General features: G+C 38.1%; 1 protein-coding gene across 3 annotated transcripts in view; it reads right to left on the bottom strand.

Annotated features, from left to right (window-relative positions):
- Positions 1-16,151, bottom strand: part of CUBN (cubilin) — a 257,655-nt gene that overhangs the window by 53,908 nt on the left and 187,596 nt on the right. For all 3 annotated transcript variants that reach the window (XM_057498263.1, XM_057498265.1, XM_036889071.2), the window contains exons 49-55: positions 14,071-14,242; positions 12,803-13,009; positions 10,905-11,054; positions 8,956-9,077; positions 8,217-8,442; positions 6,414-6,601; positions 1,205-1,361 (exon numbers count right to left, since the gene is read on the bottom strand). In XM_057498263.1, coding sequence (XP_057354246.1) covers positions 1,205-1,361; positions 6,414-6,601; positions 8,217-8,442; positions 8,956-9,077; positions 10,905-11,054; positions 12,803-13,009; positions 14,071-14,242 — 1,222 coding nt within the window. The remainder of the gene's footprint in view (positions 1-1,204; positions 1,362-6,413; positions 6,602-8,216; positions 8,443-8,955; positions 9,078-10,904; positions 11,055-12,802; positions 13,010-14,070; positions 14,243-16,151) is intronic.

Genomic DNA, 16,151 nt, shown 5'->3' with positions numbered 1-16,151 from the left:
TTTAGCTATATAAATTTTAACACATATCTATTGCAAATGACTTAATATATTAAATAAAGGATTACTTAACAAAGATTTAATGTTCATGTAGGCAAAAAACTAAAATGATGAAAAGTGATTTGTGCCTGAGCAGTACACTTGATGGTTTTAAAATGTCTTATTATATTATTAGAAAAATGTTATTTTCATTACCATCATACTATGGCCATCAAACAATACCTGCTTTAAAAAAATGGTTGAATTTGCTAATCCCAACTTTATCAAATTCTCACATGAATCCCTGGCATCAGAAATAACAGAGAACTATCTGTATTTTACCACTAAAATAACATTTGTTTTCATATAACCACTAATTAATCCATTACTCCCTGATTTATCACATATAAAAATATCAGTATCCTTTTAAACTGATATTAAAATCAGCCACAGACATATGCGTGCACAAGGCCTCAGTGAAGACCCCATGTCAGGCCTGGGCTTTTCTCTCCTTGCTTCCTTTACACCACCTCCAGGGTATTCATGTCTGAAAGCCCTGATCATGGCATTGTCATTTCCTCTAATTTTTTTCCTCAAACATTTTCCCTAAACAGGGATTTGCAATAACTGACTACTCGATTTAATGCAACCGTTGCCAGACTTGAGGCTACATTTTGCACTAACCTAGTTTGTGGGCAGTGATCAGAGGAGGAAGGGAATAAAGAACCTCCCAAGGTTTACCGAGCGTAAGAATCATCTGGGTGATAGCAGGCAGAGGCAGTTCCCCCCATGCAAATTCCTAATTCAGGCGGGTCAGGCGAAGCCCAAGAATCAGCATGTGTTTAAAGCCCTCAGGTAGTCATGAAGGTAGTCAACGTGTCCCATGCCAGGCACACACTTGTCTGCTAATTACCAGTCGCCTGAACTTCTGCCCAGTTCCCACCCGTCTCTGGATTTTCAGGTTACTTTTAGATACTGGCTAGCGGCACTCGGGTCTTTTATGTCATTTCTTGATTGACCCACGTTGAGTTCAGTTCCATTCTCACTGATTTTGAAGGAAGGGTGCACTCTCAGGATTAGGGGGCTCACCCCCAGTCTTCTCCTTGGATCCCCAGTTCCAGCCAATCCTGGTGTACCCTCACCCCCCCACACACACTCTTTTCCAAGCCTGCCTTTGGCAGCTACACCCTTTTAAGGGTCTCCTGGTTTGGTATTTAGTGGTACTTACGGCTTACAAATGACGCAGAGAAGCCCTGAGCTGGGGCGTCCTGAGATTGGAACGTGGCAGTGAACATGTTTCTTGGTGTGACGATGGGTCCAGGAGCCACGTTCCCACAGCTTGTGGCTAGCAGAGTTTTGTCGGCCTCCTCAGTTCCTGCCCAGACCTAGCAGAGCCATAAACACAACTTAATGCTTGAGGTTTGCCCCGTCAATATTTTAATGTGCTTAGGCTGGAAAAAAATGGAATTCAGGTATTTATTCCCGACCTAAACATAATCATAAATGAAACACATGCAAATCTGAAGTTTTCTTTTGAGAGTATTTTTTAAGGTGCTTTTTTATAGCACATCCTGTTCTTGATTCTCCCAAGGAAATTATGTTCATTTTGGCATGGTGAGGCAGTGCATTTAAAATAAATCCATCACTACCCGGTTCCCTCTTACCTTCTCCCAGATGACCTGATCGAGCTGAGCTTGCTAGGTGCCAAGGGAGACAGAACAGCAATGTGCTACTGTGGGCTTACTATTTGTCCTGGGTAGGTCAAGTTGTGGGTTGCAAGAAAGAACATTTACTAAGCAAGAAGCCTATGGAAATTAATATATTTGTAGTGCGTGAAGAAAGCAGACCTGAATTCCAAGTATACATGTAATGAGCAGGAATAAGCCCTGCTGTCTGGCAGTGTTGAATTTTAAGGTTCAATGTAAAGGATGAAATTCAGTCACTGTGCTATTTACTAGACTGGTTGGCAATTCTCAAGTACACCTGGGCTGTTATTTAATTGGTCTGGCCACTTTAAAAGAAGAAACTGATATACTCATTTGAAAAATAGTCACTGAGGAATGAATTATGAGCATCAAATTTCCAAATCAAGCCAATCCTAACCAGCCTAGGGAAGGATGTTAATCACAGAATCACAAATTTAAATGCAAAATTCTAGCTGTGAAAGCAGCGTTAATGGAGCTGTGCAGAGTATGTGATAAGAGGATTTACCTAATCTGGGGAGAGATGCGCCTGCCTACAGCGGTCCCACAGCTGTAAGGGACATGGCTACTTCAAAGAACAGAGTGAAAACTGAGTAAGGTGTGAGGCCAGGCTGCAGAGTCCCTGCAGGCCTTGGGGGATGTTAGAGACCTGGGGCACTGTCCTAAGATGGCAAGGAGCCACTGGAAAGCTGAAGGCTCACTGATGCCTGGTTTTTGGAAAACATGATGTGGAGAATAGAGGAAAAGAGAGGATGTCGGGAGATCAGCCAGGGATGTTTTGTTGTCGTTAGGCAAGAGGTCAAGTTATCCATAATGTTAAGTAACTCAAGGAAAATACTGCTATTAGGTAATGAATACACATTATTGGGGGGAAAAGACCATTAAGTATGTTTAACCAAGGAAGATCCCCTGAGTTGAGTGAATCAACCAGGAGCAATTTTGTTCCCCAGGGACATTTGGCAATGTCTGGGGTCATTTCGACTGTCACATTTGGTGTGGGGGGTGGCATGTGGTGAGTAAGGGCCAGGGATGCTACTAAAAACCAGATAATGCACAGAACAGCTCTCCCCCTGCCCCCGAGTCTGCCCCTGCCCTCCCCCCGTAACTAAGAATTATCTAACCCAAGAAGGTAATTGGGTTTGGATTACTTTGACTTGACTATTCAACATTTCCTTCACATAAAACTGAACAAATTACTCATTTGAACATATCACCTTAACGGATATTCCTCAAACAAAGCAATAAATCATGAAACCATTAAAAACACTTTTCTTGGCAAATGAGTCCATAGGAAGAGATGTGAAACAGCACTGATTCATAGGGCTGATTTAGTATTTCTCTGTTCTTTAAAGCCATATAATTTCAACTGATTTTCAAGCACAGGAGATCCAGCTGTTAGTCATCATATGGAAGTCAAATTATACTTTCTGTTTATTTAGACATGGGAGGTACCTGGCACTTGGGGCTACTGAGAACAAAAGCACAGACATTCTACTGAATAGCTAAGATAAAAAAAGTGTCAGAAAAGAAATGCACACTGCCAGCATCCCTGTTAACCACCTCAAACACCTCTGCTCTGCCTCCAACTCTCCAGGGAAACAGTATACAGAAGCTTTCTATCCACATTTTGTAAAAGTATAAACGGGATTTACTGACAGATAATCTGCAGATACTAGTTCTATAAACATTAATAAAAAGGCAAAGTGATAAGAGCTAAAACTTTTAATAAAAAATCTCAACTGCTTTAAAAGAACTTGAGGTATGCTCAAGGGCTTACTCTCTCCTGAAGTCATTCATAATGGATTTTGACCCAAGAACTTAAGTGTTATAATGATAATAATGGTAAAGAGTTATTAAATAGTCATTGTTGCCTTGTCAGTCAAGAACTTATTTCATTGGCTGGGTGACTGAAACTACACTGGATCTGCAAAATGTTACGAAATGGTCATTAAGTCAAAAGCTTCTGGACTTTTCCTTCAGGATTTCTATAATTGAGCCTGGCTGCACATGACATTTTACCATTCAAGTATTTTTTTAAATTAATGTTTATTAATTGAACATAACTGCAGATGTACATGCAGTTCTAAGATACAATTTAGATAAATCCCTTCTACACATTTCCCAGTATCCCCCAATATTGACATCTTGCAAAATTATAGTAAATACCATCACCAGGATGTTGACATTGATACAGCCTGCCCATCTTACTCAGTTTCCCAGTTTTTCCTGTGTTCCTGTGCATGTTCAAGTTGTACGCCACCACATCCAAGAGGCTGAGCCCTTCCAACACCACAAGGACACCTCTAGTTGCCCTTTTATAATCACATGCACTTCACTCTCACATCTGTCTCTAGCTGTTTGTCGTCCATTTCTAAATATTGTCATTTCAAAAATTTTATAAGTGGAACAACAAATTATGTAAACCTTTTGGGACTGGCTTTTTTTCACTTGGGGTAACTCCTGGTGATTTGTCCAAATTGTTAAGTCTGCCAATCATTTATACTGAGGAGTTGTATCTCCTGTTATGTATGTGCCAGAGTTAGTGTTAGTATTCACCTGTTGAAGTTTTTGGCTATTAGAAATAAAGCTGCTATGAACATTGTATACAGGTTCTCATGTACACACAGCTTTCACTACACTGTGACAAATGCCCCAGAGTGGAACTGCTGGATCTTATGGTAAGTGCCTGTTTAATTTGGTAAGAAACCCCCAAACTACTTTTCATAGTGGCTGTAACTTTTGCATTCCCACTGGCAATGGACAAGTGATACAGCTTCTCTGCATCCTTGCAGGGTTTAATGTCACTTTTTTTGTTTAGACCTTCTGATGGGTGTGTAGCGCTGATATCTCACTGTGGTTTTAATTCTCATTTTTCCTAACAGCTAGTAATGTTGAACAGCTTTTCATATGTTCATTTACATTCCATAACTCCTCTGCAGTGAAATATCTGTTCATATCTTTTGCACATATTCTAACTGGATTCTTGGTTTCACTGTTGGGTTTAAGAGTTCCATATATATTCTAGATTCAGTCTGTTGTCAGATATGTGGTTTGTACATATTTTCTCTCAGTCTGTAGCTTGTCTTTGCAGCCTCTTCACAGAGGCTTTCAAAGAATGAAAGATTTTTAATTTTGATAAGGTAAAATTTATCAATTTATTTTATGGATCATTCTTTCAATGTTTTGTCCAAGAACTTTTCATCTATCTCTAGGTCCCAAAGATATTGACTATTTTTTTTTGCCTATAAATTTATAGCTGTAGATGTTACATTTTAGTTTCTGGTCTATTTTCAGTTCATTTTTATATAAGATGTGAGGTTTAGGTTGTTTGCCAGGTTGTTTGCCAGGGCCCCTCTGGCTTGCTCTGCCCACATACTTCAGTATCTCTTGGCAGAAACAGGAGTCTCAAGTCCAGCAGGAAAAAGACTGCTTCCCCAGGCCACTTAGATTTGGCAGGGCTCCCAATTAATCCCACTTGCCAGTGGTGTTGACCTTGCCTAATGTCAGAGGGACTCCCATTTAATCCACAAGAGAAATAGGCCTAAATAACACACCAGACCCCATTTTTACAACTGAAGAACTTGCAAGGCTTTACTAACTTTTATACATTTGATGTTGACTCGGTCCATGAGAGAGAGAGTTTGTTTGTTGCATGAAAAAAGCAGGAAAAGTGTATAATAAATGTATTTTATAACACACACATCTTACATAAGTATAGGGTGTTTATTCAAACAGTAAGCCTGGATCAATTAGATTTAAAAAATAACTTGAGAGATGATATAAAATAATAACAACATTGACAATAAAAGCCACTCCTATTCATTAGGTAGTTTTATATTCCAAGTACACAGCACTGTTTATGTTATCATGCCATATTACCTCTAATGCTTAAAACAGTCCTACTGAAGCATGAATTGTTCTTATTTTATGGTTGAGTATGGTTAAAGTCCAAATGTTTAGTTAGCTCATAGAGGAACATGCAGGTGGTAAATGTAAGAGAGATGAATGGAGTCTAGGCTAATATGAATAAGACCAGTGTTCTTTCCACTAAAAGGCATAGCTTCTTAGAGAAACAACAAAGAAGTTGCAAAACAGCACAGATGGAATGGATTTATAATGCAGCCATCATGGTCATAAGTCAATAAAAAGCAAGGTCAGTGCCACATGAGCAGCTTTTGTGACTTTAGAGAAAGAGAGACTCTCTGCCACCCTGACATTTTACACAGGCCTCTCACTGTCCTTTCAGCCCCTAGCTCTTAAGCCCATGCTGACAGCTTGCACTAGCCACATCTCTAGCTTCCTGGAATTTTTTTAGCATACTTTAAATGTTTTCTGCAATAATGCCTTACTCATTTTACCCTTGAGGATATATCAGGAAAAAAAAGAAAACAAGAAAAAAACAAAGAAATCTGGCATTCTTTCTTAGTTTCCACAGAAAAGTAGAACCATTAGTACTCATAAGAGTTCAGTAAGGCCAGAAAACAATATCCTTAATTAAGTTTCTTTGCCTATGGACAAGCAAATGAAAAGTCACAGTACAATGTGTGTGTTGTGGTTCAAATTTTAACTCCTAATACTTAGGGAGGTTTTTTTTTCTTTCATTTTTTTCATTCAAGAAATCTAAGCAGAGAAATTGTCCTTTTCTTACTTTGAGAGGCAATGAGTCATTTCTAGTCTAAATGTTTATGTCCATGAAACCACCTCAGCTCCAATGAAATAAACAAGTGCGCTCACCTTCACAAAGCTGTTCTGACACTGTCCATCACCACTGGGGATTAGGAAGTTGCTGTCAAAGCTGATCTCCAAGTGTTTGCTTTCGTGAGTAATGACTGTCCAGGAACATCTGATGTTCTCAGGAAAACTCTGAGGCCAGTGAGGGGATCTGATTGTACCATTATCTGAATGAAATATTCCCCCACAACCTGGAAAAATTGGCATGGGAAGTCATTAATTAGAGAGGAAAATAACAATTTTGGTAACCTAAGTTTCAGAGAAGATATATTTCTAAATGTGGGCTTTCAGTTCATCTTTCCTTCCATATGAGTCACTGGCCCTCAGGGCAGGTAGACAAGACCTCTCTACTCCAAGGTGCACTGCCTCTGTAGGAAGCTTCGAACAATAACAGTTTTGTTACATTATATTGAACTCACCTGAGAACACTAGCCCTTGTCATAAAAGAGGACAGGCTTCTATCCAGATACCCAGTGTTTGTGAGCCAACAATCCCAAATTCTGTATTTTATTACCACTAACCCATGAGCATACAAGTCCATACTTAAGTCTAATTTTACTCTAACACAGGCCTAGAGAAAAAGATTTTGAGGAAGGGAAATTTCCTCCATTAAGCCATCTGGTTGATTCATATTGAAATACTGATGGATGAAAATAAGTGGCATGGAATGAAAGAGAGAAAGTCTGTGTGGGAAAGTTGGGGTTCCTATGGCCAGGATCCTCACTGAACTTAAATCACGTGATGATGAGCTCGGTCCAGTGCTCTGGGAGGAGGCAGAGATGCTAGTAGTTAACGAACCGCCAGGAGAACAAACCGGGTAATAAAACTTGTCACCCCAAGAATGTTCTACTGTCATTCTTGTCGTCACACTGAATCCATAGTGAACTTGCCCAGGGCTGAAACCCATTGGCAAGACAGCCTAGGATTATTTTATACCATTAAAATATGTACTTAAAAATTGACAAAAGAAAAAGAGATGAACTCCAAACACAATGAAGTTGAAGACTTTTCCTTGTATCTTTTGCTTTTAAACTCTTGGGAAACCAGTGGTTCATCTTAAACACCCTTCTGACTTCAATAGCAACCAGTGGTTTAATGAGGGAGAGTCTGACTCATTCCACAAATACCTTCATAGTAACTCTGACTCTCTGAGAAGGAGCTGCCCTGTGTGATCCTGCAAGGCTTTAAGAAAACTTTGAATAAAGTATCCAATGCAAGTTCTTCTATTTTCTGGGAATTTCCATGAAGTTCACACTTTACATGCACAAAAGCTACTCTTTCAAAATCCAATCTATGATAGTTTGCCACATACCGAGCATGTATTCTATGTCAGAGATCTTACCACTTTGCTACTCAAAACTTCAGTGGCTCTCTCAGCCACTACTCAGCATTTTGTTTCTAAACTCCAAATATTTTTAAATACTTGGGATTCCATACTACTTTTCTATTATATTTGATTCTCTGGTTGTACTATGCCCTTTTGCCTATGGAAGCCACATAGTGAAGTGCTAAGATCAAAGTTTCTGGGAAATACTGTCTACTCAAATCCTGACCCTACCAATTATTAGCTATATGACCTGGGAAACTATCAACCCATTTATTCTTGAATTTCATCCATGCAAAATGAAGAAAATATGTATTGATATTGTGTGTTCCTTACAGGGTTTGTTACATGAGATATGTGTAAACATCTAGAATTTAGTCTCCCAGAGAATGTTATAAAATGTACAGTTGTTGAATTCATTAATCAATTTTAAAAATACATCCATTAAAAAAGACAGTAAATACAAAGAATGTGTGATTTACCCAAAGTTTGTGTGCTCCATGTAGCATAAAATCCACCATTTTGCACTGAATGGTCTGAGTTAAAAATCACCACCAGCTGGTTGGAACCAGATTGGATTGTCCTGGGATTTGAACTTCCACAGTACTGTGCTATTATGGGCGACCCGGGAGAACCACCATTCCTGACAGTGACAGAGTCCCAAGCACAGGTGACATGGGCTTCAATATCAAAGTCACTGAATGTGAGCTGCAGGAGAAAAAAGAAATCATGAGGCACTCTGAATTGCCAGTGAACTTATCTACCTGGAATTAGATAAGGTCCTTGCAAATCCTTTTCTTTTATTTTAATTTATATACTTTTGTGTTTATTGTCTCTTATTTAGCTCTCCCCTGCCCTACTCTATTTCCTTATGAAAGGTTCTCTTGGAAATTTTGACAGTCATTAGGGGCACCTCCTCAGTCTCCTGGGCTGGGATGGCAACTCACATCAAGAACATGCTCACACCTCTCTTAGATGGGGAATTGTCTTTTCTACATGGCTTCTCCTGTGCTTGAAAAGGGATTTCATTCATCATTAATTGTAAACTTGTAGATACCAATATATGTACTCTAATGAGAGAATTTTAAGAAGAAAATGATCTGATCTCAGGATAAAGCCTGTTCTAATCACTTGCTTATTAAGAGAATTCTATTTGCATACAGTCCCTGGTATTTTTGTTCTATAGTTTCAGAAGTATTTTCCCCAGTCATTAGAACTCACAGTGATGGTATGGCCTTGTGGGGCTTCCAATAGCCAAGAACAGTGCGTCAGCCTGTCATAAGAAGCTGGATAGTTGGGGCTGGTGATCACTCCACTTTCACCTGTCTGTATTCCACCACAGTCTGAAATTAGATTTTTAACCTTCTAAATAAGACAGGAGAAAGCAAACAAACTGCTGCAAAGCCTAAGGAAGTGGTACTTACAGCCATCGTGCTGGATGACTTAAAAAAAAACAGTAAGTGAATAAATAGATGAAGTTGGATAAGTGAGTAAAACTTACTGGGATACAAAAATAAATAGAATCCCATATAAAGAGTTATATAGTGAAAACAGTCTCAAGTTTAGTGTGAAGGAGAAGGGAGATCATCTGTACCATAAATGGAGAATAATTAGCTGTATTTATAACTAACAGTAAATGCACAATGGACAAAGTAAATAACATTGCCTTTCTTGAAAAAGCATGCCAGTGAAAATAATTATAACTTTGAAAAATATGATCAGTACCATAACTGAAGAATTTGTCAGTTTGATAACAAGCACATATGTGTGTAGCCAGGTATATATATATATATATATAAAATATATAATCAAAATATATAGTAACATAGCTAGTAAAAAAACGGATACATTTCTAAAGCATAGTGTGGTCGGACATTCCACACAAATAATAGTGCTTCCTAAAGCCTGACTCTTTTCTTTCAATGTGATAAAGAAAAATCAGTTGGCAAGATGATGGATTGAGTAGATTAGCAATCTCTCTCCTTCCCCCAATCAACCATTTGATAAAACACAAAGAAATGTTAGATGAACTATAGCCAAAACATATTTTGGTTCATAGCCAAACTTAAAGGAAAGAAAAGGGATCCCCAAGACCAAAACTGAGTAAGTGTATTCAAAAATCCAAGGGGTAATCTCAGACTAGAAGTGTGTCAGTCTGCGAGCATATAGAACTGAGATGTGGGCCCCATGGTCTGGGGTCTGAGGTTTTGATGACCAGTTAGAAGAAAACACATGGCCTTGGACCCTCACTAGAGGAAGGGTTGGAATTAAGACTCTTACATAACATTGGGGATTTAAAAGGACTGCCATGCTAGTAAATGAGACCAGAAAAACTCCAGTGGTTTAGAGAAGCAGTACGGAATAGTGCTGCCTGTCTTTTGATGATTTTTCAGGTACAAACTAAATGTCACAGATGCAAATCCAACACAAAATATTAGCGAATAATATCCAGTAATATGGTCAACACACACATCATGATCAAGTAGGGTTTATCCTGGAAATGAATGGGTGGTTTAACAAAGAAATCTTTCAATATAATTTATCACATTAACATGTTAAAGGAGGAAAAAATAGGAATATCTCAGTAGATGCAAAAAATCATTTGCTAAAATCTTATACCCATTCACAGGAAAAAAAAAAGAAGCATTGTACCTTAAGAATTGAAGGGACTTTCTTTAATCTGATAAGGAATATTTATTGAAAACCTAAGAGCAACAAACATAGTTAACAATAAAATGTCACAGGTATTCATATTAAGGTCAAAAACAAGATGCTATCATCCTTTCCGTTCAACATTGTAATGGTGGCCTTAGCTAATGAAATAAGGCAAGAAAAAGAAATGAAGTATTGGGAATGAAAGAAAAAAAATATTGCCTTTTGCAGAAGCCATGATTGTTTACACAGGAAAACCAGAGATTACCTACAGACAAAATACTAAAACTAATGAGTATAGTAAGATCTCTGGGCTAAAGATCAATGTGTAAAAATTTTTAAATTCCTAGGTATTGGCAACAACCAATCAGAAGATATAATTTAGAACATCTCATTGACATTAGCAACCAAACTAATAGCTACCTAGACATAAATCTAAAAATATTTGCAAGCTCTTTATGAAAAAGACTATTATCTATTATTTTATTGCTAGAGTTTGAGAGCTTAATGAATCTTACCTGTAAAGGAATACGCTGCATGGAATCCAACATGTTCTACACGTTCGTTGGTGACAAAGTGTATCCATACCTGAGGATAAGGTATAACCAATGGCACCGTAGGTTTCGAAGGCCCACAAAGTCTCCATATCAGAGGCCCATCAGCATCACCTGAGCAAAATATCATGCCAAGTGCCATTATTTATATAGCTTCTGAGAATTATATTCAATGAATTTGGTAGGAATGAATAATAAAAAATACTTCAAGGTATTCATTGACATATTTAAACTCTGATTTAGTAGTGGACATTTCATAAAGTTCATTTCATAATAATAAGTAATAAAAACATTTCATAAAGGAATATTTCATGAAGTTCCTTTCTATCTCTGACAACAACCAAAGAAAGAATCCCTCCAACAGGGTAAAAAAAACAAATATGCTTTTTCAGTGTAAACCTTTTTACTGTAAGGGCTATTTTGTTCCATTTTGCATTTTCATAATTACTTTAGCACATCTAAATGGAGATTCAATTAAAAGAAAAACCTTTGGATGTGCCTTTTGTCATGGAGTGAGAAATATAATACCAACATCATCAAGCCAAAAGTGATAGTCACCTAAAACTTCAATGATTTCTTCTCTTTATTTAATCAGCTAAAGTGAACAGGATTTTTAGTACTCAGACTAAGAACTTCAGACTCGGAGCTGAGTGTTTTTATGAAGATTCCTTTTCACAGCGATTTAATCACCACTTACAGACAGAGCGCCTACAGAGTTCACAATCTGCTCTCTATTTATTCTGTCAGACCTGCACCACTGATCCTATTAGCCAACAAAATGTGTTCTAACCATCTCTAAAATGAGGGAGTAAAGGCTGCACTTACCTGACTGCCATGTAGCAGGTGGCTGCTCTCCTTGCCCCTAGCATCCAGAGGCTTTGAACCAGGTAGTGGTGGCAAGGGTTAAATAGGATCACATGGGGTACATTCTCAAACAACTTCCATTTCCCTAGTAGCCTCTGGATTCATCTGCCTCAGAGAACCCAGACCATTCTCCCTCTGAGACGGTTGGTCTGTGACCACAGACTTTATCTCCTTGAAAATTCTGTCCTCCATGTTCTCAAAGGCAGTACCGATTTCTATAGTTGACTGAGAACATGCCACCAGCTGACTGTACCAGCTTCCACTGCTTTCAACCTCCTTCCCTTTAAAATGTGGAACTTTAAACATGGAACACTGAACAGCATAGACGATCTACAGTGTAAATTTTCTTCCCTGTCTTTTCTTGTTTTAACCAGGAAGAGTGTCAATGTGACAATGGAGGCAGTGTGTTGGTTAACCTATGCTTTGACTTTAGGAAAAAACTAAAATGGATTTATCTTCTATGAATGCAGATATTTTTAAATTCTTAAGAGAATTATGGTTTACCAAGCATATCTCAATTCATTCCTATCATGAAAACAAAGAAAAGCTTGGGAATAATTTCCCAAACAGCTTTCCATGTGCTTCTCCATCTGGTCCATTGTAAAATGTCTTTTGACTTCTAAGTATAATTCCTATAAATTCAGGACACTGCCAACACATTCTGACCATGCTAAGTTCCAGTCTCCAAGGATAGGAGCTCTGAAAAGTAGATGACAGTTGAAGGGACCACCTGAACTCAAGAGAACACAGACAAACCAGAATCTCTCCTGGGTGAGTCTCACATCACCTGAAAAATAGGGCCCAGTTGTCAACACAGATCCTTCTCACGCACTGTTCACAGAGCATGTTTCCTCAGCTGGGCACAGGGAGAATTATAGCTTTGTCTGACCAACCTTCTAGATCTTATGTATACATGTTATAGCCATTTGACTCCCTTCTTCCTTGGTTGTGTCCAAGCACAAGAATATTGGGAGAACATTTTCCTCAACTGGACTCACCCACTCGGAACTCAAGGGCATCAAATTGACAGTCCTGGTGACTTTCCAAGTAAAAATCTTCAAATTGAATGTAAATGGATGAATTTTCCTGATTTGGATTGCTGAGAATCCATTCACAGTTTAAGTTTCTTGAGTAATTATTGACTCCGTCATAGCCGGGGGAAGTAAAGTTTCCTTCAGGAGAATTTGCAAGGGACCCGCCACATACTAAGAAAATAAAAGGCAACAAAAAAAGCAGGGGGATCCATTTCATAACAGAAGATACAAACAATACAATAACAATAAGTAAAACAACTGCAATATTTTATTGCTGTGTTTTGTTTTCCTAGATGAAGTCAATATTGTGTGTAAAGGGCTGGCTCATTCATGCAAACTATGAAAGAAATTTCTGTGAGTTTAGAAACTAAAGAGATGCAAAAATAAACAGCTTCTTAATTTTCCTGTAGGGTAGATTTGGTAGGTGGGGCTTGGCTGTGCCTCAGTATCTCCTAATTTGGATGTTCCTATTGTTCATTAATATTTAATTTAATCTAAATTTAACAGTGGTTCCAGTGGCTTCTGATGAACAATTCTCCACTTGACCCAATAATTTAATTAGATCAAACAGATAATATAATATTGGAGTGCCCATGAATTTGCCCTTTTTAGTAAGGGAATAAATTCTCCTTGTATTGATGAAACAACCTAAAGTTTTTTTTTTACATTTCAGTTCCACTCCTAAATTTTAAAACTCTAAGATAATCGCACTAACCCAGAAAGTAGGAGGATATTTAGAATAGAAAGGCCATATTTGGCTTAGTTTTTAAATACTCTTTATCAAATGTGAGCCCATCATCATTTACACTGAAAATATGTACAAGGATGAATGACTAAGAAACAATAAAATCTATCTCTCTTCAGTTAAATTTGTTACTTTCTGGTAGTAAATTATCTTCTAAGAGGTAGAAGGTCTCTCTCTGCACAAAGAATTGATGGAGGGCCGTGGAACTGACAACCAACTGTTGTGGCGACATTGCATAGAACTGAGCTCAAAACTCTTCTAACAGCATTTTTCTGAAGTTCCTAATTCACAACAGCAGTTTTCTTTCTGAAACCAGAAAGTTCCTTCTGTCTGGCATGGATGTTCTACCTGGTCCTGTATGTTTGTCTTACCTACAACCTAGGTGTAACTTTGATCTCTCACGAGGCCCTGCTGCTATTGGCAGCAGCAGTGGGGCATCTGCAGTGCACACGATTGAAACCGGTGTATTTTTAATATCTTATATTACCTGCTTCTTCTCTGGATGTGTAGGAAGCAGCGAAACCTCCATATGGCCTGGATCCATCAGTGAAGAACATGACTTTCATTGTATTTCCAGAAGATTTGATCTCATTGCTTGCATTCATACTACTACACAGTGTCTCTAGCTCGGGTGAGTTACTTCTAATGCCATTGAATACCTGTTGGAAAAGCAGTTTAACCTTTACACACATGGTCCATCTTACTGAATATTTCCTAGGAGGTTATATTCAGGAGGGAGAAGCCCAGATATACTTCTTCTAAGGAAATCCTGTGCTAAAATGAATTACTTAACAATATAGGCTCCTAGCCCAGCACCACAATCCACTATGTTACCTGGGGCACATTTTGTGGCCTCAGGGTCATTTCACTAAAATGAAAGTATTGCAGTAATGCCCTCCTGCCATGTCCTGCCATGTGGTGACAAATGAAAAACTGCTATACTCTTTGCAACTGGTAACTGTGCTCTAAATATAATGTTGATATGCCAACATACTTCTATTATAGTTCACAGAGTTCACTGATGCAGGTTTTCTTCTTAACAGTGCTTCAGGACCTTTGTTATTTGGAATGAAGGTTTAAATGTCAGTCTCTGATGATTTAAAGCACATAATAACTCAATTTTTAAAATTTTCTTATAAAGTAATTTTAAAAAATCAATCTCAATCTCTATATAATTCTTTCCTAAGTACTATGGAGTCAAGGCTTCAATTTTCTTAACAATTTGAATTTTTAAAAATGGGTTAGAATATTGTTGGCTCCAAAATATTAAACATTGACTCTAGTTGTACACAGTTATAATAATTGACAAAGTATTATTCCACTTCTGTACAAACCAAGGAAATATTTTAGCATGCTTGGTTTTTATAATCAAGAAAGATCCAGAAGTAACTAAACAATAATTGACTGATTAAGTGATTGATATTCCTGTTTTTAAAAAGGATTTGAATCATGTATAATGAGAAATAATGATTTAGAATATGACACTAAGAGCTATGGAGAAGCACAATGTACTCCACAACAAAAGATGTGAGCTTTCAACTCACCATAATTGATCACTAAACTGAGCTCTGTGGGAACATCTGGTTTAAAGTGTCTAGGTTCACAGGACCAAACACAGCATTTCCTATGGTCTACTGAGCCAGGACAAAATGCCAGACTCTGCTAATAACCCACTTGGATTACTTTATCTAATTAGCACAATATCCTCTCACTCATATGATATTACCCCTGTTTTTTAGACTAAGACACTAACATTCAGAAAGATTATGCAATTTGCTGAAGTTAAAATTGCTAATAATGTAACTGGGATTCAGATCATCCCTCTAATTCCAAACCATGAAGTAATGTATAAGGAAACAGAAGATGACAAATATTTCAATAATACTGAAAACATGAATGCACAAACATGTTGCCAGAATCAAAAGGCATTGCTAGCAACTATAGGCTAATGGAACATGTTGGAAACTGTGATCAGTGGCCCTTTTCCCTCACCCCAGTGTCTGCCTGCTCTGAGCTTAGAATCACAATGATGAAGAATTGTGCAGGCATCCGTTTATCAGGTGAACTGCCACCTGCAGAGGTAACCAGAATGCTGTTTCCACCTTCCTTCTCCACACCTTTTGAACTCAGAAACTACAACTCCCAGAAAACAATGCATTAGGAATTTGGCATAGGAGATTGAAGACAAGCTCTGAAATTTGCTATAAGCAGGAATAAAAGGTGCATGTCTCATTGTAGTGTACATTGGTGTAGCTTTTTCCCTTCTCCATCTTGAGAGTCAGATAGGCTGCTGGATTTGGAAGAACAGTAGGTTCAGGCCTGCTGGATAAGCAGTGCACTTAAAGCTGCCTTTGCTCAACCTGTAGATACTAGGAAGTCTTCCTCTCTCCCTCCCTCCCTCTCTCACTTCTGTCCCTCTTTCTTTTTCTTTTTCTTTTTTCTTTTCCTTCCCTCCCTCCCTTCCTTGGCAAGTTCTCAGGTAAATGAATGATGGGCAAAAAGCAAGCCATATCCCCTTGTTTGAAGCAAAGTGAACAGGAAACAAAACAAAAAATCAAACCCATAAAA

This window comes from Manis pentadactyla, chromosome 3, assembly GCF_030020395.1.
Source record: "Manis pentadactyla isolate mManPen7 chromosome 3, mManPen7.hap1, whole genome shotgun sequence".
In the NCBI taxonomy this organism is placed as follows: domain Eukaryota; kingdom Metazoa; phylum Chordata; class Mammalia; order Pholidota; family Manidae; genus Manis; species Manis pentadactyla.
Note: the sequence above shows the minus strand (reverse complement) of the source record. Positions and strands in the feature narration are given on the sequence as shown.